The sequence below is a fragment of the Ahaetulla prasina genome, chromosome 12 (genome assembly GCF_028640845.1).
Source record: "Ahaetulla prasina isolate Xishuangbanna chromosome 12, ASM2864084v1, whole genome shotgun sequence".
Lineage (NCBI taxonomy): Eukaryota > Metazoa > Chordata > Lepidosauria > Squamata > Colubridae > Ahaetulla > Ahaetulla prasina.
Window position 1 is genome coordinate 11403978 of NC_080550.1, and position 26041 is coordinate 11430018.

At 39.5% G+C, this 26041-nt stretch overlaps 1 protein-coding gene across 1 annotated transcript in view; it reads right to left on the reverse strand.

Annotated features, from left to right (window-relative positions):
- Positions 1–2973: 2973 nt before the first annotated feature.
- TSHZ3 (teashirt zinc finger homeobox 3) overlaps positions 2974–26041 on the reverse strand; it is a 124341-nt gene continuing 101273 nt past the window's right edge. Inside the window, exon 2 of the mRNA XM_058155492.1 lies at positions 2974–7833. Coding sequence (XP_058011475.1) covers positions 4631–7833 — 3203 coding nt within the window. The 3' untranslated portion in view covers positions 2974–4630. The remainder of the gene's footprint in view (positions 7834–26041) is intronic.

Sequence of the window (26041 nt, forward strand, 5' to 3'; positions counted from 1 at the left end):
TATAAAAATTGCTCTTAACTTGTTCAGATTTTTCTATTTTCTTTACATTAGGAAAGGCAGGGCAGCTTTCCTTACACTCCATGTTTCGAGATTCCAATTGTTAGAAATCCAAGTTAACATGGCCAACTTGGGAGTCGGAGCCCAACTTCTTCTAGAGGGAATTGGGTTGGAGAAGAATGACTTAAACAGAACTACAGTTCCAAATGACTCTCCAAGTTGAAGATAACTCAGAATAAACTGCAGCCTTCTCTATGTTGACACTAACATTAAGTGGTGGCTAGAATCTTTCTTTCTTTCTTTCTTTCTTTCTTTCTTTCTTTCTTTCTTTCTTTCTTTCTCTCTCTCTCTCTCTCTCTCTCTCTTTCTTTCTTTTCCTTCCTTCCTTCCTTCCTTTCTTCCTTCCTTCCTTTTCCTCCTCCTCCTCCTCCTCCTTCCTTACCTTAACCACCCAAGATCCAGGAAGATTGCCATTTGCACATGCTAATGAAGATAAATTGAAATCATAGAACTGTAATAATCTGTTTAAAAGTCACTCTGCCTCAGGATCTTATTGGATATTAACACTTGGCATTGTTTATTTCATCACTAACACTGCTTAGAACCTTTGTTCCTTGCACTCAAAGAAAAAGGAGAAGATGTAATCTACACTTCATTCAGTAATGGTAGGGAGGTGGGAATATATATATACATATATACATACATACATACATACGTATATATATAACATAACATAACATCAGAGTTGGAAGGGACCTTGGAGGCCTTCTAGTCCAACCCCCTGCCCAGGCAGGAAACCCTACACCATCTCAGTCAGATGGTTATCCAACATTTTCTTAAAAATTTCCAGTGTTGGAGCATTCACAACTTCTGAAGGCAAGTCGTTCCACTTATTAATTGTTCTAACTTATTAATTGTTATATATATATATATCAGCCTTTGAATATTTGTCCCTCTGCTCTTTAAATGCTAAAGTTCACAAAAACTCCAGTGATTTATGTAGAATTTTCGCCTGCCAGCACCTGGCAGATGAAAAAAAAAAACTTTCCCAAGTTTCCGTCATAAACAGTAAGAGTACAATTTAATTTTAATGTGCTCATTAGTCGTAGCACATTTCAGATATAATTGTGAACGCGACACAACATTATAGCAAAAAAGACAATTTTAATGTGGCTGTAGAAAAAAAAAAGGTTATATGAAGAGTCATATCATGGTGCCACATTGTCAACAACAGAACAGGGCACAGAGTGTGCAGTTTGGGGCCTGTGCTGTTTACATGCCAATATTGTACACATAGATTTTCATACGGTGTCAGCTGTCAGTTACTTCTGCAAATTAACCGCTAAAAATGGAGAGGAACAGAATCACTTAGTGTGCTGGTAACCACGGGTTACCTTTCATATGCTTAAAGATAAAACTGCAGTATGAAATCTTGGGAGAATAATTAGGAAGAACAAAACAGAAAGTTAGCAACTGAAGAGAGAGAGAGAGAGAGAGAGAGAAAATGAGACAGAAGGCATTCTAGATATGAAGTAATAACCAAGAGTCTTATAAATAACTAAGAGGTTATATCACAGAATGCCTCATAACTTTTAAGCAAAGTATTACAGTACAAACATTTTAAAGGCTCGCTCTCTTTCTCTCTCTCTCTCTCTCTCTGTCTTTTATCAATGTTTAGGAAATACAGTACAAGGTTTTTCTCCCCCTCCAATTCTCCCACCCCCAAATAGATTTAACCCTTTGAGCACTGAGTTGAACTTTCTCTTGAATTAATTATTAATTTTTTATTATTATTTTACTAATAAATACCTTTAAAATTTGTGTTGTGCAAAATAGTTTTAATGCACGCCAGTCCGTGGCTTCATTATCAGAATGTTAAAAAAAAAGTAGCAAATAACTAATAAATATGTATAATTTAAACATGAACCTCTGTCAATATAGATGTACTGTATAGCAAACAAAACAAACAAAACAATAATCATACTTTGCGTCAAGAATAATGTTTCTGAATACTTTATAAATGCTATCTGTTGTATCTTTCATATAATTTACATTGTTCAGATGTTAAAAGAAAACCCTTTGACCTAGAAAAGAAATATACATTATTATTTTATATATTTATATATATATTTATATATTTATAGGTACCACTTAGACTCAAGAGCATATTAGGTAGAAAACCCATCATTGATAAAAATGTCAAAGAAGAAATGGCATTGTCCACAATCACATTTTTTTTTCATTAGTGGATTCTGAAATCTGTACAATATATACACACGTGTTTCAATGTGAAAATAATATATTTTCAAATTTCAAGATGGGTGCCACACCCCTGCATAGACAGAGGTTTATTAATTCCAACAAAGAACATATCCAGATATAGATCTTAGGAACCAGATCTCAAATTAATCTTTTTGATCAGATGCACTTAGTTGAGCTTTCCTGGTGAGACACTAACCCAACCATCCATCCATGCAGGAAGTCAAATAGAAAGGTTGGTTGGTCTAGATCAAGAGTCTCCAACCTTGGGAACTTTAAGCCTGGTGGACTTCAACTCCCAGCTTCGCTGTCTGGGGAATTCTGGGAGTTGAAGTCCGCCAGGCTTAAGGTTGGAGACCCCTGGTCTAGATTAACTAAGGACCGACAAACATCGGGGGGGAGGGGGCGGGTTCAGTGGCCAAGTCAGGATCTCTATGATGTGCCTGAGGGAAACATGGGAGAGCCAAGGAGGAAGCAGATTTGACCAAAGAAAAAGCTGAGGTGTTCAAATCCTCTTCAAGCTTTTTGTTAAATCTCAGATTTTAACTTACTTGGAAATCTGCAGCAGAGGCAACTATGCCTATACCCAGGGTTTGGCTGCTGGGGGTTTGCAGGGGTTCAGAAGAACCTCTAACTAAGATTCTGTGCAGTTCGGACAGCCCCCAAATCCCACTCCTGGCTGGCCCCGCCCACCCTGCCCTGCCCCCTCCCAGAGTCTCCACATGGCCTGTTTTGGATGCAGGTAAGTGCAGCGCGTGCACGGAGGCATATCAGAAGTTTGGGAAGGCTGGAAATGGGCTCATTTCTGGCCTCCAGAGGGCCTCCGGAGCCTGGGGAGGCTGTTTTCGTCCTACCAGAGACTCAAGAAAAGTCTCCAGAGCTTAGGGAGGGCAAAAACAGCCCCTCCGCTGTGGTGCAGGAGGCTGACTAAGCCACACCCACTATGGCCATGCCGATCCAGCAACCGGGCAGAGAACCCCTTGCTAAAATTTTTGAAGCCCACCCCTGCCTGTATCTGAATTCATTGGTGAAGCCTGGTTAATTGGAATGTAGAGCTGAAGAGGGAGGGTGAGGGACCCACTCGAAAAGCCTTCGGAAAAGGCCACATTCTAGTCTCAGAAGACATCCCACCTGATGTTGACCATGGGAACCAATGGAAGAAACAGTAGGATGGGCTAATGCAACTTGTAAAAACATGTGTTATAAATATTGGCAGCATTGAAACAAGATGGGGATGTTAAAAAAAATGTTCCCTTAGGAAGAGAATGGTTCATAGGGAACCCCATCTCAATCATCCACTATCGGAATGGTCCAGTAATGTTCTATAAGTAGGTTTCCTAGACAAGGAAACTATTAGGCTCATCATGAGTAATTTCCTCTTCTGGAAGATCTTCTTCCAGAAAACGACGGGTTCTTCTACAGAACACCTGGGCTGGTGTGCCCTGGAAGAAAGATTGATGGTCTCACTGATCCCAGAACATTCCATCTAGAAGTAAGTTTTCCAGAAAAGGAAATAATTTGGATCATCATGCACCATTTCCTCTTCTGGAAGATCTTCTTCAGAACATCTGGACTGGTGTGCCCTGGAAGAAAGACTGACAGTCTGAAACAACCGTATGGTTTATCCATCCCTATTTGGGACATCTCAAGAACTGCCACCAATCTCCTGTTCAATTGGTCCACATGTCCGAGCGATGACAGTTCTTGCAACATCTCAAGGGGGGACGTGTCCTTTCAAACATCACATGATAACCATGACTGGCTGCTAATACTTTTTTGCTCAAGTTTGTTGCCTTGACCAGAAAAAGAAATACTAAGCCAGAATGGGGTTTAAAAAAAAAAACCAAGAAGAAAATGTGTCTATTTTTTTTTTTTTAAAAAAGGAAACCAGATTAATGCAAAAGTGCTTCAAAGTACTCAGAGGGCTAAAGATTTACAGGTGAGAAACAGTCAGCACACTTCGTTTTGCCATGAAAAGTGTGTGCCATGATTTTCGTTAATAAATGCTTAAGTAAACTGTCTTGTCAATGCATGCAGCTTGAGGCATCACAGTGACGCACAGCAACTAAAAACCCCAATTTACACAAAGTTCCAAACACTTACCACTGAGTTTTTAACCTTCATATTTTACCAGTAACAACAGCTGATTATGTACCTCTATTAAACACTATACAGTTACATATAAAAAAAGAGACTTGTCCAGAGTTAGAGTTACACCCCAGAGTTAAAATAACAATTATGTGCCAAGAACAGGGGTGGGTAAGGGGCAAAGGAGAAACTCAACAGCATGTCTGACAGTTTTCCTCAAAAGCCAAGTACAGTTATTCGGGTAGCTTGTCTGTTAGAAAGAAAGTAAAGGAAGGAAAAGTTAACACTACTGTTTTTCTAATTCACAGACGTAGAGAAGGTGGTCCTCAGGAGATTTCCCATGGGTTTTACTGAGATGAAGCTTCACAGCATGCTTGCTTGCAAAAGTCCTGTTGCAGAGTTTACACTGGTAGGAAGTGCCCAGCTCTTCCTCTGGCGAAGGCGCCAACAGTTTCTCAGAGGATGGCTTGGTTTGTGCTATCTGATTGTTAATCTGCTCGCTCGAGAGTTTGGACAAGTCTCGTAGCCTGAAACCTAGATGGGACTCGAGGTGGCTGATGTACGTTGAAGGAGTTCTGATTTGAGAAGCACAATCGTTACAAAAGAACACCGGGTGCCCGGTGTCTAAATTTTTAAGGAATTTTGTCCCCCCTGTCCTTCGGAGTTGGTATTTCACATTGGCCAACCAGTGGCTAATGGTGGTCATCGATAGTCCCGTAAACCTGGAAATGTGCATTCTCTCTTGAGGGCTCAAATCTGACATAATGTATTTCCCTTCCGACGTCTGCTGCAAACTGGCAGCGAATTGGGCTTGCAGGATGAGTAAATGTTGAGGATTCCAGTTTGACTGGCGTCCCTTCCTTTTCTGAGCTGGAGTCGTTTCTTCCGGTTCCTCAATTGTCATGCCATCAATGTCAGACTTCTCGGAGAGACTGGAAGGTGTGGAAGATTTTGACGTGTGACTTTCTGTCAGGTTCTTGAGCATATCCGAGATATCTGACAAGGCATTCTCGCGTAGCGGCGAGTTTGACATAAACGACACAACCGCAGATGTCTTTGCGGTTGTCACTGTGGATGAAGAAGATGCTGAAGACGCTGATGTGGATGACAAAAGCACTGAACCCAAAGAGCAGCTCTTGTCACTCTTGCCTTTCGTCAAATCAATGGGCTGGTCGTTATTGACATGGTAAAAATAACGGTCTAAGTGATCGGGTTTTTTGGGTTGCAAGGGTGGCGTTGCTACCGCAGCCTTTTCTGCTAAGCTGTTGCTCATTTTAAAAAGCATGCTCATGGGGTCTAGGGCAGGAAGGGAAGGTTTCGCCGCCTTCCCAAGATGAATGTTCATGACAGATTGTAATGCACTTAATGGATTTACAAAGGGTTGTTCGGGAGGATGGTCAGTAATAATAGCTGCACTGCTGGTCAAAGTGTTTGCGATTTTCTTGACAATCTCCTTGCCGTTCTCCATCGGTTCTCCGGTTGGGCTGTCTCTGCAGCTCTCCCTCTGAGAAACTGGACTATTCTGATGGCTTTTGAACCCAATGTCACTGGAAGTGTCCATCTTGAGGGGTTCGCTGACTTCACTGCTGCACGGCGAAGGGGTGGCTCTCTTCACGGGCGAAAGCTTCCCCGCTTCAGGTTCCTTCAGTTTCTCTTCCACTTTGGCTACTTTCTCAGTGACTTTCTTCACCAACTCTTCCATGGCATGAAAATTTGTTTTGGACACAGGGGATGTTTGGCTATTTGGAGGTGAAATCAGGGGCTGACTTTTAGTGGGCGAGACCAATTCAGCATTTCCAAACATGGGTTTCAAAGAAGTGTTCTTTCCCGATGACCCTAGGGATAATTTCATCATGTTGGGCAGCTGATAGGCAGCATGAATACTGGGATATCCACCCCAGCTTGGGGTACCATTCTGGGCTTTGTTAATAGCTGAAGTGACTGTGTTTTCTAATGACTTTAAAATATCTAGTCCCCCTTTTGGGCTTTCTTCCAAGTCATTTTCTGTCAGGTAATGATATTTGGAGGAGATGTCGTATTTTTCCTCATCTTCGCTTAATTTGTCTTTGTCTTTCACCTTTTCATCAGCAACGGTTCTCTCTTTCTCCACTTCTTTCTTGACTTCCATGTTTAGTTTCGGGGAGGCGCTGGATGGCATGCTGGAAGGAGAGGTGAAGGTTGTGGCCGCGAGGGGCACCGATTGGACTTTCTCGTCAAGCAGAGTTGTTATGGTGGGCGTGACAGGGGACTCTATAATGGTCTTCCCTTTCTTCATGGCAGAGTTGGTGACTTTAATGAAGTGTCCTGTCACCATCATGTGGGCCGTGAGCTCCTGCAAGGTGTCGTGGGAACTGCCGCACTCCATGCACTTGAGGATTTGAGATTTCCTCGCTTCAAAATGCCAGGCGTAGCTGGCACCGTTCTGGTGTCCATAGCGGTTATTCGGTGTAATGTAAGGATTGGAGTTCTTTTGAAGAGGGTCGTTGACATCGGAAAGAGTTCCTTTGGGGTTCCCCCCAATAGAATCTGGGGAACTTGGCAGTTCTAATTCCAGCGAGGTTTTTTTTCGAGTGGCTGGTATGATTTTTGCTGCTACGGGGGTTACGGGTTCCTTCAGAGGCACTTTTTGGTAATGTTTTGTTTTTATCATATGCACGCTCAAGTCTTGAAGCGATTCAAAGGAATGGCCACAGTACATGCACTTTAATACTTTCTGGGCATCTTCTTTCCCTTCCATTTCAAGCAAGGAGCGTTTACGAGGCTTAGACCACCGTTTGGGGTTGTTGTTATCCGTTTCGTGGTTGTCGTCCCGGTAATGCCCCGTTTCGTTCATGTGCACCGTTAATTCCACCAAAGTATCGTAGGCTGCGCTACAGTCTTTACAGCGGAATTTGCTGGCTCCGGTAAAGATGGAGCCATAAAGTTTACTGCTCTGCCTGTACAACTGAACTGTGCTAAAAAGGCTTGGCTCAGGAAGGATTCTGTTCTGAGACACTTGCTGTAACGTTTTGGCCATGGCGGTCTGGTGCCAATCGAAGCTCCCACTGCCACAGCTGCTGCTGCTACTACTACTACTGCTACTGCTGCCATTCGTTTTTTCAACGGCCGGCTGGTGGAGATTCAAATTCAGGTTGGACCAGTAGGAATTGGAGAGGAAGTTATTGTAGACAGCCTTCATCTGCTCCAAACTGTCCGATACCACAGATTCTTCCAGTGCTATGGAAACCTCTTTGCTCTCCTCCTCGTTTTTGATAGAGCCACTCTCAAAATCGGCCATTCGATCACTCGTCTCGCTGATATGGGACTCGCTGTCCATTTCATGGCTGGAAAATTCTGCCGCTGGAGAGTTCTGATAGCTCTGGCAATTCTTGCCAAAGTCCTTTTCTGGACAGGCGTACTTTGCAGAAGGTTCTCCATCCATTGTATTCTCTTCTGGTTCCAAGTCATCATCTACCATGGCAGCAGCTTTCAGCTCATCCGAAACATAAGCTAGCAGAGAGAAAGAGAGAGAACAAATAATAAAACACAGTTAGTAATAGCTAGTCTCCATTTCTATCAGCAGCTGGCATGTTTCAGTCAAAGAATTGCATTTATTTGTTAAAATTAAACAGTCAAAATTTAGCATTTCTTCCAAGCAAGAGGAAGAGGGGAAGGGGAAAAAAAAAATCTGCTCTTCAAACATAATTTGCCACCTTATTCTTCTCAAGGGGCAACAGCTTGAAATTAAAACTAAATTTGAAATTAATGAAGCACATTCTGGAGGTGGCATTCATTTCTAAAGTAATAAATTACTTGTATCAACCTCAGAGACAGCAGTTCCTGTCTGTCAATTAATATGTCTTATGCTTCTTCTACCCCTAATGTATTTCTTAACAGACAGATTCACAATTTAAATTAAGCCAGAATTTTCTTTTTTACTCATTAGATTTTTTTCCCAGACCCAATCTTTAATAAAACATAAAAACCATCAACAAGAATAACAATAAATCCCACAAAGCAACAAGAATGAAAAAAGGTCTTTCTGACTTATTAGAAAATTAAAAGCTTGCATTTATTGCAGGAGCTGTTTAGCAATGCAGATGCCAAACTGAGCATTGGCTTAGTGTTAGAAACTATGCTCAGTAAATAAATAAGCTTCTCCAAATTTTGTAAGTCGATCAACCCTCTAATTAACAGGATCTTACAGACTACAATTCTTAGTTCTCTAGGATAGGCAACTCAAAAATAACATTTGATCTTATCCTGAGAAAATTCTGGAATTGAAAAAAACACACTGAATCTTAGATAAAAAAATTGTTGATGAAACAGTACATTTTTTGGTACTGTTTTATGAGTATATCAAAACCTGGTTTTCATACTTCCTAACTTACTTTTTAATTGTTTTTAATTGTTCTGTTTTAGTCCCATCTAGAGTTGTTTGTTTGTGAGATGGGCAGCTAGATAAAGTGGTTTAACAAATAAATGATAAAAGTAATAAAGGAAGAAACTCCAAAGAATTAAATTTTAATTAAAATTTAAAATTCTTAATTAAGAATTAAAAATGCTAGATGTGAGTTTAGATACCATTCTGGAATTTTTTTTATAATTTTCCTGGTTAAATTGGAATAGCAGGAAGAGCAAAATAAGGAATAGCAGGAATAGCAAAATTCAGGACGGGCTCTATAGATGGATTCTATAGATTTTTTCCCAAAAAATGTTGAAAATTCCTTCCACCTTCACCCGTTGGTGGACAAAAGGAAAAAATATATATTTTAGCTTGTGCAAAATGCTTTTCAACTTACAGTTATAAAGACTATCCTTGTGGTATTTGGAAATTTGGGCAATAACATTTCTTAAGGCAAAACCTGGGGTTAGCTCTCTTTTTAAAAAAAAAAAAAAAAAATCCATTAATTTACAGAGAGAAAAGCATTATGGGAAAAATAGATAATCGACTTCTCTGTGACTTCATGTGTGTTCCAAAGACTTTTTGACATTGAGTAAGGAAAACAGTACAGCCCTGCTGTAAAACTGGTAAAAAAAAAAATTGATATTCTGCTCTTATTCTTCTAGGATAAATATACACAAGGTCTTCCAGTGGACATTACAAATGTCAAAGTGTTTGCTCTTTAGACTATTTTGTCAATATTTCTTCACCGTAAGCTACATTGGGGCCCCCCGACAGAGATTCGTGTACTGTATAAGGCACTAGACTTGGATTCAAGCAACAGAAAGGCCGAACTAAATTATGGCACTGCACAACTACTGGGTTATTTCAAAGAACTAAAGGAGCTAGACCACGGGTCTGCAACCTTAAACACTCAAAGAGCCATTTGGACCCATTTCCCACAGAAAAGAAAACACCGGGAGCCACAAAACCCTTCCCACGCCTGACTGTTTCTTGAGCGATCACAAAACTCGCATATGTAGTTGAATTAAACATTCTGTTTTCTTCTGAAACTTTTCTTTTCTTGGATTAATCCATGGTTGGCCTACTGAAGGTTGAAAAGCTCAATAAATCGCGTGCTGGCAGGTGTCACACATTGGCGGTTGGGACGCATATTTTGAGTGACAGGGAGCCGCAACAGAGGGGCTCCAGAGCCACATGCGGCTCCGGAGCCACAGGTTGCTGACCCCTGAGCTAAACCCTGTTGGTTACTGAAGCTGCAAATGTTTCTAATTTGCCCTTCCCAAACCAATATATAGGTAGTCCTCGATTTATGATCACAATTGAGCTCAACATTTCTCAGGCTAAGTGAAACGCTTGTTCAGTGAATTTTGCCCCATTTTACAACCATTCTGGCTACAGATGTTCAGTGAATTAAGATGTTAAGCTGTGAAGTTAGCAACATAGTTGTTAAGTGAATTTGCTTTCCCTGTGCGTATGGGCAGAGTTTTTAAAAACAGGTTAAATTGGGGGAGGGCTGGAAATGAGAGGAAAGAAAGCAAGGACCAGGGGGAAAAACGGGCTAGGGATATGAATGGCATTGTGTATTCCTGCTCATGGTGTACGAGCACTGCTAGACTGCACGTAATGTGTGCAAATGTCAGCAACCAGAGCCACTCGTAAATAGCTAAAGCAAGCAACTTTATTGTTGACTACCTAGTGTACAAGAATCTCCCCTTATTCCTTGCCTTCTCTTTGCAAATCAACAAGTACTGATTTCACCCATCCTTTATAGTCTGTTCTTTGGTTTGCAAAGTAAGCAGATTCATATTCCCTTGCTTGAATCCACGCTGATTCAGTGAGCTCACACATATAACCCTATGCAAAACAACAGTTGATGACTATTTGAAAAGTTGCCACTAAATGCCTCCACTAGAAAACACAAAGCTTTGGGCAAATGCAAGACGTTGTGATACAAAAGGCTATTTCTAGAATGTTTTATCATTTATTGCAAAGAACGGGGATGCAGTTTCTTAAATACACACCACCTAATGGTATTTATTTATTTATTTATTTATTTATTTATTTATTTATTTATTTATTTATTTATTTATTTATTTATTTATTTTTTATTTATTTATTTATTTATTTATTTATTTATTTATTTATTTATTTATTATATTTGTATACCATCCTTCTCCCGAAGGACTCAGGGCGGTTCACAGCCAATAAAAACAACAGAAAACATATAATAAAACAGCTAAAAAAGAATAGAAAACTTATTCAATTGATGGCCTAAAACTTTTAAATACAAATTTAAAACCCCGTTTAAAACCCCTGATTTAAAACCCCAATTTAAAACTATGTTCACGCTAGTCCTGCTCTTCGAAACAACAACGTCTTCAGCTTGCGGCGGAGGTCGGGGAGTTGACGAAGCCCCAGGGGAAGCTCGTTCCAGAGCTCGTATAATTCGGATATTAGCATTCCCTTCACATTTGATAGGGCTTGAATACATGGCTAGGGAAGGCATGCCTCATGCTTATCGCGTCCTAATTGTATCAAATGATTGGATTATCTTGTATCCGTAACTCTGCAAAGTTTCTTTGGTGAAGGAGCAGTAATTCGCCTTCAGTCTTAATCTACAAGTGTGGTTTCACTGGTCAGTTTTATTTTTGGTTTTGGGCTCTTCTTTTTGAAGTGTTCTATTTCAGTGATGGCTAACCTTTTCCAGCCCGAGTGACCAAAGCGCATGCCCCCCCCGAACCCCAAAATGCAATATGTGCAGGGGGTCCCATGCACGTGCCCTACCCCTTGTTTGCGCCCAATGCCCCCTGCTTGCTCCCCACCCCCCGCACATGCATAGCAGAGACTGAAGACCAGTTGGCCAGCGGGAGGTGTGCACGCATCTGTGGCAGAGCTGAACTGGGATGACGGCTCATGGGCCATCATAGAGGGCCATAGGTTCACCATCACAGTTCTATATGAACTTCAGGAAACCTATTTTTTGATTCCATCAATGCGGTTGGGTGCAAAGAGCCAGCCTCACTCACTGCGTTTAAGCACAAAGGATTTATTATTACAGCCTATACACAAGAATCTAGTCAACTAATGGTCAGCACTCCATTGATCCTAATCAAGAGTCAATGAAATTCAAGGGCCTCTGGTGGCTCAACAAACTAATGCAGTCTGTTATTAACACAGCTGCTTGCAATTACTGCAAGTTCAAGTCCCACCAGGCCCAAGGTTGACTCAGCCTTCCATCCTTTATAAGGTAGGTAAAATGAGGACCCAGATTGTTGGGGGCAATAAAAGCTGACTTTGTATATAATATACAAATGGATGAAGACTATTGCTTGACATAGTGTAAGCCACCCTGAGTCTTCGGAGAAGGGCGGGATATAAATTCAAATAAAAAAAAAAGGAAGGCTGGAATTGAGTTAAATGCAGGGAATCTAAACTGGGGATGTTTATGAAGATTCTCAACCATCCAGGTCATGGTTGTACCAAAGGTGCTTTTTCCAAAAAGCAACCGGACTTTCTTGATGAAAGCAAGAAAGTCCAGTTGCCTTTTGGAGTTTACATTAGATAAGTGGAACAACTTGCCTGCAGAAGTTGTGAACACTGGAAATTTTTAAGAAAATGTTAGATAACGATTTGTCTGAAGTGGTATAGGGTTTTCTGCCTGGGCAGGGGGTTGGACTAGAAGACCTCCAAAGTCCCTTCCAGCTCTGTTGTTGTTGTTGTTGTTGTTGTTGTTGTTATTTAACTCCGCCTTCCAGCTCTGCCTGCTTTTCTTCTATAAATTCTTCATTAAAAAATAAGTATTATCTAACTAGCTAACCCCACGGACTTTCTGATAAGTTTTTCACCTAGTGGCCTTCATTCTTTTACACCTGTATGCATCCTTGTAGACCTCAGTATTATTCATCCAAAGAATGAACTTTGGGGAAAAAGTGTGGACATGGAACTTCCAAGGAGCTCTAAAAATACATTGGACTGTGCATTAATCCAAACCAGAGTTTGAATGTTAAAGTATGGTGTATGTTGGTCTTGTCAAAGAGACATTTCTCTGCTTTCTGAGACTATTAGCTGAGTGGATGCCTCCAGCATATGTAGTTCTGGATCCCTCTTGTTATAAAAAGAACCGACTGCATATCGGAGTCGATATGGGATTACAAAGCAACAAAAATTATCAGATACATATAAAACTAGACAGTGACCATTCATCCCAAAAGATGATCATCGCTTGATAAATGCTCACTATGAAAGCCTATGCCACTATACATTAAAGTAGGCGTGGGGAGGGGAGTTGGAGGAGGAGTTAAATCAGTGGTGAAATTCAATTTTTTTTTACTACCAGTTTTGTGGGCGTGCCTTGGTGGGCGTGGCAGAGGAAGGATACTGCAAAATCTCCATTCCCACCCCACCCCAGGGGAAGGATACTGCAAAATCTCCATTCCCTCCCCACTCCAGGGGAAGGATACTGCAAAATCTCCATTCCCAACCCCACTCCAGGGGAAAGATACGGCAAAATCTCCATTCCCATCCCACTCCAGGGGAAGATATTGCAAAATCTCCATTCCCACCTCCCACTTCAGGGGAAGGATATTGCAAAATCTCCATTCCCACCCCCACTTCAGGGGAAGGATACTGCAAAATCTCTGTTCCCACCCCCACTCCAGGGGAAGGATATTGCAAAATCTCCATTCCCATCCAACTCTGGGGCCAGCCAGAGGTGATATTTGCCGGTTCTCCGAACTACTCAAAATTTCCGCTACCGGTTCTCCCGAACCTGTCAAAACCAACTGGATTTCACCCCTGAGTTAAATTCAGGCTAGTAAATGAATATGCCAGTCTTTAACTTGCTATCCAAGTTGGTAACATTACAGAGAGTTCCTGCTTTCCATTGTCTGAGGCCAAGAAAGCTAATTCACCACAAATCTTCCATAATGCGTGGGACAACATGGTCCTATGCTTTATTTTATTTTATTTATTTATTTTGTCACAACATTATATATAAATACATATAATGAAAGAAAACAATAGGACAGGAACGGTAGGCACTTTTGTGCACTTATGCACGCCCCTTATAGTCCTCTTAGGAATGGGGTGAGGTCAATGGTAGACAGTTTTTGGTTAAAGATTTTGGGAGTTTGAGAAGAGACCACAGAGTCAGGTAGTGTGTTCCAAGCATTAACAAACTCTGTTACAAAAGTCAAATTTTCTCCAATCAAGACTGAAGTGGTTAACATTAAGTTTGAATCTATTGTTTGCTCTTGTATTATTGCAATTGAAGCTGAAGTAGTCTTTAACAGGAAGGACATTGCAATAGATGATTCTGTGTGTTAAACACAGGTCATGTCTGAGTCGGCAGAGTTCTAAGTTTTCTTATCCCAGGATTTCAAGTCTGGAGGTATAAGGTATTTTGTTGTTTACAGAGGAGTGGAGGACTCTTTTTGTAAAATATTTCTGGACTCGTTCAATCGTTTAGATCACTTTTACTGAACCTACTATCGAAAGGTCTGGTTTCCTTTTCCAATCTTAGTAGAAAGGACTCTTTTTCTAATCGTGGGTTTCCTTAAATTTTTTTGATTTTTTTTTTCAACAAAGCCCAAGCAAGCGCTTATGAACTGATTTAGTGACTAAATCCTCGGACTTCCTTTTTTTTTTTTTTTTGATTTCTGACTCAAATTGAGGACTCTGCATTCCCAGCACCATCAATTTACATGAGCTAGCGAGATTTGGACTCGGTTGAGAATTTGTGCCACGGGCTGTACATGCTAACTGATTACAGTGGATGAAAGGATGCTATGTATCACTCCTTGTTCGTTTCAAAAAAAGAGAGTATTTGGCTGGGGGATTTTGTGAAGGTCTTCCTGTCTCCAGAAAATACAGTGTGATATTTTCTACTATCTCTTTGTGAATTCCTGTTGTGGTTTATGGGGTTGGCAATTGTGGCTCCTAAGCAAATCCAAAATAGAAGTGTGTTCGGTGGGGCGGGGAGGGAGGAGAGTAAGGGCCTTCTCAGGGTGCCGTCCGCCAAGCAATGCCAGTTGGCGGCCCCCAGGGGAAGGGCCTTCTCTGTTGGAGCACCTACCCTCTGGAACGAACTTCCCCCTGGTTTGCGTCAAATACCTGACCTTCGGACCTTTCGCCGTGAATTGAAAACTTACTTGTTCATCCAAGCGGGACTGGCTTAATTCTTAATTCTTAATTTTTTAATTTTGAATTTTTTGAATTTTAATAATTTTAAATTGGGTATTCTGTTTTATTGGGTCAAATTTGACGGTTTTTAAATTTTTCGGCCATTATAGAATATGTTATTTTAATTTATTGTTTTAAAATTGTATATTGTATTGTTTTAGTTTGGCTGTACACCGCCCTGAGTCCTTCGGGAGAAGGGCGGTATAAAAATCTAAATAATAAATAAATAAATAAATAAATAAACAGTGGAACAGAATTGTGAAGAGCAATTATTTTAACATAATTCTTAAGGACTTGGGCAAGAACTGAGTTGTTGGATTCCGTGACCAAATGTGGGTGCTTCCATCACCTGCCATATCACTGTATATGCAATGGCCCAGCTGTTAAAAAAAACAATTACTCCAAACTGCCTTCCATTGAGGATCTGTATACTGCACGAGTCAAAAAGAGGGCTGTGAAAATAGCTACAGACCCATCACATCCTGGACATAAACTGTTTCAACTCCTACCCTCAAAATGACGCTACAGAGCACTGCACACCAGAACAACTAGACACGAGAACAGTTTCTTCCCAAATGCCATCATTCTGCTAAACAAATAATTCCCTCAACACTGTCAAACTATTTACTAAGTCTGCACTACTATTAATCTTCTCATCGTTCCCATCACCCATCTCCTTCCACTTATGACTGTAACTTTGTTGCTTGTATCCTTACGATTTATATTGATTGTTTCCTAATATGATTTCATTGCTTATTTGTATACTATGACTATCATTAAGTGTGGTACCTTAGGATTCTTGATGAATGTATCTTTTCTTTTATGTACACAGCATATGCACCAAGACAAATTCCTTGTGTGTCCAATCACCCTTGGCCAATAAAGAATTCTATTCTATTCTATTCTATTCTATTCTATTCTATTCTATTCTATTCTATTCTATTCTATTCTATTCTATTCTATTCTATTCTATTCTATTCTATTCTATTCTATTCTATTCTATTCTATTCTATTCTATTCTATTCTATTCTATTCTATTCTATTCTACCCTACCCTACCCTACCCTACCCTACCCTACCCTACCCTACCCTACCCTACCCTACTCTACTCCATTCCATTCCATTCCATTCCATTCCATTCCATTCCATTCTATTCTAAGGGATTGATCATGTTTTGTTTGACTATCAATTCTGGATCTCTTTTAGGCTTAGATATTTAACAAGTTTCTGTTGAACAATTGATTGGTTTTTTCCAGCAGCTTATACTCAGTACCTTAAAATACATAATGATTTAAATGTAATTCAGATGTACTAACTGAAGTATAAGCGATGACCAGGCTGAGCTCAAGGGAAAGGTAAAAGGCATCACCAGTCATGAATCTCATCATGCCCGCAAAAGGTCTAAGTTTCGCCCACTGTGAATTCCATTGATTCTTATCTACCACCAATTTGCTTTGACTGTTAGTAGTTCAGATTCTTGTAGAGAGCTTAAGCTTGCAATAAACCTTTACATTCATTTGAACTGCCCAGTTTCCTGATTTCCCCGGCTCTTGACAAAAAGCTTGCTCTACACAAGACAATAAGTTTTCCTCCTGGATAGAATTAGTTGATTTTATAAAAGCAACAAATCCAAGTTAACCAGCAGCTAAAATCTAAAGTCCTTTGAAAACGATTTTACCGCCTATGTTTATCAAACAGCAGCTGTTTGCAACAGGTGATACAAACAGTCATCCATAACAATGATAATGTGGAGGTTATTGTTTAAGAGAAAATAGTTGGCATGTGTAAGGAGCAATCATGTAGTTTTAACAAATTAGGAGTTTCATAAATCAGAGGTCTCCAACCTTGGCAATTTTAAGACTTGTGGACTTCAACTCCCAGAATCCCTCAGCCAGCAAAGCTGGCTGAGGAATTCTGGGAGTTGAAGTCCACAAGTCTTAAAGTTGCCATGGTTGGAGACCCCTGGCATAAATGACTGTTTAAACGGTGTGATCTGGTGGTTTCTACCCTCAGCTGGTGAATGTTTAATGGTCATTTATTCTATGGTTTTTGCTTTCAACTTTGTTCACCAGCCAGAGTTGGCGTGATGAGCAGGGTGTAAACGCCTCTAAACAAACAGGCAAGCCATTCCATTTTATCCGGAGATTGAAACATTTGGATATGGAGAGTGAAAAGGGAAGGGTCATTTTTCTATTTCCGTTTCCTTTGATGCAAGTGAAATCTCCCCTCCATGCCAAGAATGTCCCTTGCTAACTGCAGCAAGGACAAATCTTAAAGCACAATAATCATTTATATGGAAACCCCCTAATTTACTCCGAGAAAACACATGTCTTCTGTTCACCTTTAAAATGCGCTGTTTGTGCATTTGCTAATTGTACAAACGTTGCCTCGTCAAACCTAAACCTCTTGGAAGCACCTAAAGATATGCTTTAAAACTTGGCCCTGTGATGTGACATTTAGAAACAGTAAACAAAGAAACTACATCCTGATGAAAATCAGTTGCCAGCATTTATCCATGGAAATCAAGGCTAACATGGCCAGGGCTTACACACCCACTCACAATCATATAATTAGGTCATGGTTTTTTGTTTTTGTTTTTCTTGAAATCAACTTTTTTTCCCTGGGACCTATTGAGAAGGTTTCCACTCTGCTCTTCTATATACATTGAATAGTCTATGTGAAATGATTTTTTAATAATAATAATAATAATAACAACAACAACAACAACAACAAACAACAACAACAACAGAGTTGGAAGGGACCTTGGAGGCCTTCTAGTCCAACCCCCTGCCCAGGCAGGAAACCCTACACCATCTCATTCAGATGGTTATCCAACATTTTCTTAAAAATTTCCAGTGTTGGAGCATTCACAACTTCTGCAGGCAAGTTCTACCGATTAATTGTTCTGACTGTCAGGAAATTTCTCCTTAGTTCTAAGTTGCTTCTCTCCTTGATTAGTTTCCACCCATTGCTTCTTGTTCTACCCTCAGGTGCTTTGGAGAATAGTTTGACTCCCTCTTCTTTGTGGCAACCCCTGAGATATTGGAAGACTGCTATCATGTCACCCCTAGTCCTTCTTTTCATTAAACTAGACATACCCAGTTCCAGCAACCGTTCTTCATATGCTTTAGCCTCCAGTCCCCTAATCATCTTTGTTGCTCTTCTCTGCACTCTTTCTAGAGTCTCAACATCTTTTTTACATCGTGGCGACCAAAACTGAATGCAGTATTCCAAGTGTGGCCTTACCAAGGCATTATAAAGTGGTATTAACACTTCAGGTGATCTTGATTCTATCCCTCTGTTTATGCAGCCCAGAACAGTGTTGGCTTTTTTGGCAGCTGCTGCACACTGCTGGCTCATATCTAAATGGTTGTCCACTAGGACTCCAAGATCCCTCTCACAGTTACTACTATTGAGCAAGGTACCACAAATTTGATGCCAGTCACAGGAAATCAAGGTGAGTTTTCAACCACACAGTTCGATCTCTCTCTCTTTCTCTCTCTCTCTCTCTTTTTTTTTTTACATAAAAGGACTGTTTATATATAAGAAGGAGCGGGAATGATTTTATCACCAATTTTAAAATTAATTTCTGAGAGCTGATGTTACGTAGGGGGGTTAAGAGGTTGGATCAGGACTGGGAAAATCCACATTTAGCAATGGAATTTCATTAAATGACACTGGAACAATTATACCTTTTTCACTGACTTAGGTGATTTGTTAGTCTGGAATTAAATAAAGGGCGAAAAACAAGGAAGCTACATAGAGATGCCAGACAATAAGCTGGATGCCAATTTAACCATTTAAAAAATCAAGTTTGAATTATCATAAGACAGTTTCCTTTGTTCCCACCATATATGTGTCAAGAAGATTTCCATTTGACATGGTTCTGAAAAAGGAATAACCAAAATTTGTTACCAGAACCATGAACTTTGAACCAAAAGTAACAAAAAAAAACCCCCCACCCCAATCCTAATCCTAACTTTAACCTTAATCAGTGGAATGACTTGCTTCCAGAAGTTGCAGGGCCACTCAGAGGTGGCATTTACTGGTTCTACGAACTACTCAAAATTTCTGCTACCGGTTCTCCAGAACTTTTCAGAACCTGCTGAAAACCACCTCTGGTTCAACTTTACTTCCCACTGCTCAAGTCTCACCAATGGGAAAACCAAGTTGAACCATCAATAATCTTAACCCCAAATATTAGCTCCCCTTTAAGGATAATCAGGAGTGGTCCTATGAAGGTGTCCCCCAAATTTTTTGGCTAATTTTAAAAATGTATGTCCCAAACACAGCACATGAAGAGAATAGTTTATCACTTCAATGTCACATAAGAAAAAGGCAATTGTCAAATGCTTTTTCCTTGCAAACACCCTCATCATGACCTGAGTTAATGAAGTTAATTGAATTTAAGATCAATAATGGTTAATTATTGCAATTTGACATTCTGAGATAAATGGCTTTAAGGTGGAGAAATGCATGGGTGTCTGTGAATTCTCACCAAAAGAAGTTGAAAAACCTTAGCGCCTAAGAGGGATCACGTAAGCATCCCATTGATCTCCACTGCAATTGGATCGACTTAATCCCTTGATGAATGTGTGCTTTTTCACTGCTACAAGTAAATGTTCTACAAGACTACTCTAACCCTTGTCACTGACCAAATCTATATGAGCTGGAAATCCATGGAGATAGATTAAAGAGAGCTGGAGAAAGAAGACCAATGAGTCAAGTAAAGCTGAAAGTTTATCATATCGACTGTTTGCACAATGGGTATGCTACGAATTAAGACTATGGACACCATAGGATTGGGACCCTTAACCATGTAGGTAAAGTCACTTTGTTTCTTTCCTTCAAATCCTTCTCCAACATTCAATTACTTACAAAATCCCGGGTTTAACAGCTGAACCCTAACTACAGCTCAGGGGTACAAACGTAGGGTCGCATACTTAGCATAGCCAATTATCGGGAATGATGTGAAGTAATGCAATAATATCTCATAAGTTTTCTATCTCACCTCAAAGTGCAGGATATAAAATGGCCTTTTCCTACATGAAGTTCATAAAATTGTTTTTTCCTTCTTCTCTCAAATCATTTGTACCCAATGACTATCATTAAGTGTTGTAAATATTGTACCTTGATGAAGGTATCTTTTCTTTTATGTACACTGAGAGCATATGCACCAAGACAAATTCCTTGTGTTTCCAATTACACTTGGCCAATAAAAAATTCTATTCTATTCTATTCTATTCTATTCTATTCTATTCTATTCTATTCTATTCTATTCTACTCTACTCTACTCTACTCTACTTTACGCTAGTCTATTCTACTCTACTCTACTCTACTCTACTCTACTCTACTCTACTCTACTCTACTCTATTCTATCACTGCTGCTATGGAACAGCTTACTTTAGAGGTGGGCAATCTGAAACTCCCAGATTTATTTCCTACAGTAGCCAAAGAACCTTCTGAATTGTTCTGTCAAAAATGAATGCTACAGTTTTTAACAATGAGAGGCTTATCATGACTAAAAAAAGAAACACCCTCAAACTGCCAACCACCAAAATTCAGGGGGAACCATGTTGGTTGTATTTATGTGCACGATACAGCATCATGATATAGCATGTGCCATCACTTGTCCAGTGAAACTCTTCTTCCCCCAAAAAGGTCATGTACAGACCCTCAAGCACCTGAAGATTGTCTATCCCTATTTAATTAGTTAAAGCTAGTCAGCAAAGGTTGAACTCAGACAGTTATCACAGTATTGGGGAAAGAGTATAATTTATACCACTACCATGTAGGGATACACACACAAATCAAAATCCAATTCAATCCATGTTAGGGCTGCAAAGTCTCTCAAAGCCATACACAGTATTTCACAATGTACACATTGTACACAATGTACACAATGTATACAATGTACACAAGAACAGTTTTTCCCCGAACGCCATCACTCTGCTAAATAAATAATTCCCTCAACACTGTCAAACTATTTACTAAATCTACACTACTATTAATCTTCTCATCATTCCCATCACCCATCTCCTTCCACATGACTGTATGACTGTAACTTTGTTGCTTGTATCCTTACGATTTATATTGATATTGATTGGTTCTTGATTGCTTATTTGTAGCCTATGACTATCATTAAGTGTTGTGAGTGTTGTACCTTGATGAAGGTATCTTTTCTTTTATGTACAATGAGAGCATATGCATCAAGACAAATTCCTTGTGTGTCCAATCACACTTGGCCAATAAAAAATAATAATTCTATCCTATTCTATTCTATTCTTTTTTATAGACCCTAACCCTAAAAAACCTCCCCTTTTATGACCCTGTAGTTCCTTAATTCAGAGTAGAGTCAGAGTGACTGGAACGGTGTTGAGCATTTACTGACCTGATGCCCTTCCTGACACCACGTGGAGTTCACAGCAGATATTTTTTTCTTTGCATCCTAACCCTAGCCCTATTGACGTTTTAAGAAATGACCCAGATCTAATTGATTGCTTCTTTCATGCAAACTTTGCAGATACATTCTTATACACTTTTGTTGCTATAACTCTTCCGAACAAAGAATTGATGCTACCAGACTCAGCGCTTTGTCACTTGTCGCTCTGACAATGAAATCCATTATGATGGATGATACCACCCCAATGTCCAATAAATGTTGATGACTCCTTAAGGTGAGTGACCTGCCATGAAATCAGCTAATAATTTTAGTTACCCAAAGTTCAGAAATCAGAGGAAATCCACGGATGACTTGCACACCACTCTGTAAATAATTCTCAGCTTCTATTCCGAATACAGCTACTTATAAATCAGATTGGAATACGCTGAATATACACAATTATCAAACGGGTACAGTTTCTCTCTTCCTTTCTCATTCTCATTTTTAACAATGATATTAACCTACTTTCTTTTGAGAGTAGCAAGGGTGTTTTTTTTTTTCCCCTGACAGTTTCTTCTCCGCAAAGAAAGATACTGCAAATGTGTTCCTATTGAGAGTTGTACATGCACACCGAACAAGTTAAATGACCATTTACAAGATTTATAATGACAAAGTAAATGTTGTCAAGGAAAAGAAAAAAAAATATTCCTGATTGCAGAGCACTGACAATAAAGAGACGCTGAAGAGAACTGTCAAAATGTGAGATTATGCAAAAACAGTATTGAGAACACTGCTAATCATCTGCTCTTGTCAATTACTTGAAGGGTATCTGACAGCATATTTACATTAAACACATTTCAGAAGCAAACTCCTTAATGCTCTACCGGATTTTTTTTTCCCCTTCCTTTTTCTTTGGCATGAAGAATCTTTCAAAGGATCCTTAAATGTTAACGGTGTCACACACAAGTCTACTCTTGGCAGTTGAGTCCACTTTAGGAAATTACAGTTGCTTACAATAATGACAATTGCCCTCCACACACTCACAATTATTGTCCCTGTTATTACACTGTTATCAATGTTAGCATTGGCATTAGATCCTCCTGTGCTATGTAGCATCTCGGGCAGCAAGGACCTCCAGTATTTTCGGTTTGGGGGGAGTAAGTCAGCATATCCTCAAGTGATGTTTAAAGTCTTTAAGTTGTCTATGAAGTTTCTTTGCCCTGTATTTCGAGGGCATCCTCTTGGCCAGAGGGGAAATCCATCTCATTGCCATCTTGGGAATTCAATTATTTGCTATATGGAGTACATGACCTGTAAGTTAGAATTTTCTGTATGCAACTATGTTATATATTTTGCAGGAGAAACTCTTTTGGAGCCCTTCTTCATTATTGAGTCTGTCATCTGCACCTCTACAACTGTCTGGTTTGGTTTTGCAACCCACGGACTTCAGAGGATAATTAGAACTACAGAAAAAACAATGGCTACCAACCTGCCTTCCACAAGTCTGAATACTGCACAAGTCAAAAAGAGGGCTGTGAAAATATTTACAGACCCTTCACATCCTGGACATAAACGGTTTCAACTCCTACCCTCAAAACGACACTATAGAACACTGCACACCAGAACAACTAGACACAAGGACAGTTTTTTCCTGAACGCCATCACTCTGCTAAACAAATAATTCCCTCAGTGCTGTCAAACTATTTACTAACTCTGCACTACTATTAATCTTCTCATTGTTCCTATCACCCATCTCCTCCCACTTATGACTGTAACTTTGTTGCTTGTATCCTTACAATTTATACTGATATTGTTTCCTGATTGCTTATTTGTAGCCTATGACTATCATTAAGTGTTGTATCATTAAGTGTTAAATTTGTACCCTCTGACTATCATTAAGTGTTGTAAGTGTTGTACCTTGATGAAGGCATCTTTTCTTTTATATACAATGAGAGCCTATGCACCAAGACAAATTCCTTGTGTGTCCAATCACACTTGGCCAATAAAATTCTATTCTATTCTATTCTATTCTATTCTATTCTATTCTATTCTATTCTATTCTATTCTATTCTATTCTATTCTATTCGCAACATGGTCAAAATAGAGAATCTTTAGGATTCGACGAAGGCATCTTTGCTGGGGGACGTTGAGTCTCTTGTTAATACTCTGTACACTGTTATAAGGGGTGGTGGTAATTATACAATGTTTTATGGAAAGTACGGTGCCCCCTTCCCTGCCAAATAAAGGTTTCTGCTTCCAAGAGCATACAAAATATTGACAATGGAGAACATAAGAAGAGACACAATACTACCAAGCAAGTTAAAGTGAAAAAGAGATTGAAGAGATTGAAGTGAATCTTCCTGGGCATAAATTTCATCTTCATAAGAAGATGAAAGTTTGTTATCAGACTTCTGGGGTAGACCAGACAGGAAACACTAGTAATGGTAGTTGTAATGGACAAATAAGGAAGGCCGAGGGCCAAAGAATGGATGCTTTCACATTGTGATGCTGGAGAACACTTCAAAAATCTCTTGGATTGCAAGGAGATCAAAATCAGTTCAATCCTAAAAGAAATCAATCCTCACTGTTCTTTGGAAGAGCAGATACTGAAACTGAAGTTTAAATACTTTGGCCACCTAATGAGACTCATTGGGAAAGACCCCAACGGTGGGAAAGATGGGAGGCAAAAGGAAAAGGAGACGGCAGAGGTTGAGATGGTTAGATAGCGTCACGCCAGTTCTCCAGGACGATTTGAAAGTTGAAAAGAAATATCAGAGGAATTCAATAACTTTCCAGCTCTGTTCGAGTTAGTCTGGTTCTCTCTTTCCTTGACTATACAGAGCAGTATTTTATGTTCATCAGTTTTTACATCTCTCACGTCTGCCACGTCATAATTTTCAGCTCAAAAACACGCACAAAAATCTGGTTAACCTCACTGACAAGATCACCTGAAGTGTTAATACCACTTTATAAGGCCTTGGTAAGGCCACACTTGGAATATTGCATTCAGTTTTGGTCGCCATGATGTAAAAAAGATGTGGAGACTCTAGAAAGAGTGCAGTGAAAAGCAACAAAGATGATTAGGGGACTGGAGGCTAAAACATATGAAGAACGGTTGCAGGAACTCGGAATGCTTAGTTTAATGAAAAGAAGGACTAGGGGAGACATGATAGCAGTCTTCCAATATCTCAGGGCTGCCAAAAAGAAGAGGGAGTCAAATTATTCTCCAAAGCACCTGAAGGCAGGACAAGAAGCAATGGGTGGAAACTGATCAAGGAGAGAAACAACTTAGAACTAAGGAGAAATTTCCTGACAATCAGAACAATTAATGAGTTGCCTGCAGAAGTTGTGAATGCTCCAACACTGGAAGTTTTTAAGAAGATAACCATTTGTCTGAAGTGGTGTAGGGTTTCCTGCCTCGGCAAGGGGTTGGACTAGAAGACCTCCAAGGTCCCTTCCAATTCTGTTATTATTATTATTACTTTTGATAGAGAAAATATTGTTAAATATATATTAAAGGCACAGGTAGTTTCCGACTTACACAAGTTCATTTAGTGACCAATCGAAGCTACAACGGCAATGAAAAAAGTGAGTTCTTTATGACCGTTTTTCATACTTACGACCATTGCAGCGTCCCCTTGGTCACCTGATCAAAATTCAGACACTTGGAAACTGACTCATATTTATGGCAATTTCAGTGTCCCGGGATCATGTGATCACCTTTTGCAATCTTCTAACAAGCAAAATCAATGGGGAAGCCAGATTCACTTAACAATTGTGTTATTAACTTAACAACTACAGAGAGTCACTTAACAACTGTGACAAGAAAGGTTGTAAAATGGGGCAAAATTCATTTAACAAATATCTCAATTAACAACAGAAATTTTGGGCTCCAAAATTGTGGTTATAAGTCAAGGACTAGCTGTAATTTAAATTTGAATTTTCGTGCTTTTGTTTTTTTTTTAATGGAGTAAGAGAAAATAGCATGGTATCAACACCTGGACGATAATGTAGAGAAAGAGTGAAGGCTATACATAGGTGGAAAGTATCTTTTAAATTACAGTAGCTTCACTATATTTTCATCTTTTGGAAAACCGGGGGGAAAGGAAGAAGAAAAAAAGGAAATCATTTTTCAAGGATCCAGACCTCAAGATTAATCATCAGACTGATCACACAATATTACACTTTTAGCAGAAGAGCATTGGATTTATAATGGTGTTTTTAAAATCTGCGTGAGGCTTGAATATTTCATCGCATCTGCAAATTAAGAAGAAAAAACATCTATGCAACAGCATGGCTATTTCTGTAGAGCAGTAGACTTTGATGGGAGGAGGGGAAAAAAATCTGTTTCTAAGGTAGTTTGTAAAAATTATTTATTTCCATACCAGTTAATTAGGATGGGAGTCTTTGTTGAATGCACAAGCATTAAAAAAGTGCTGATATTTTATGCATCTTTAACTGTAACGTGCTTCCCTGCAGCGCACTGGTAACTCCTTGACATTTAACATTCACTCACAGCAACCATAATAAGAGGTTTGATTGCTTCTTTTGCAGATGCAGAAATTTAATAACTGTGATCAGTTGCATAAATTTACTATACAACCATCTTAAATTAGCCACATTAAAATTAAACAAAATTGTAATCTGCTGACAGATTATTTCAGATTATTATATTCAGCATTTCAGATTGGTGAGTACAAAGGAAGGATGGAGAAGGAGGTGAAGAAGATGGAGAGAGAGAGAGAGAGA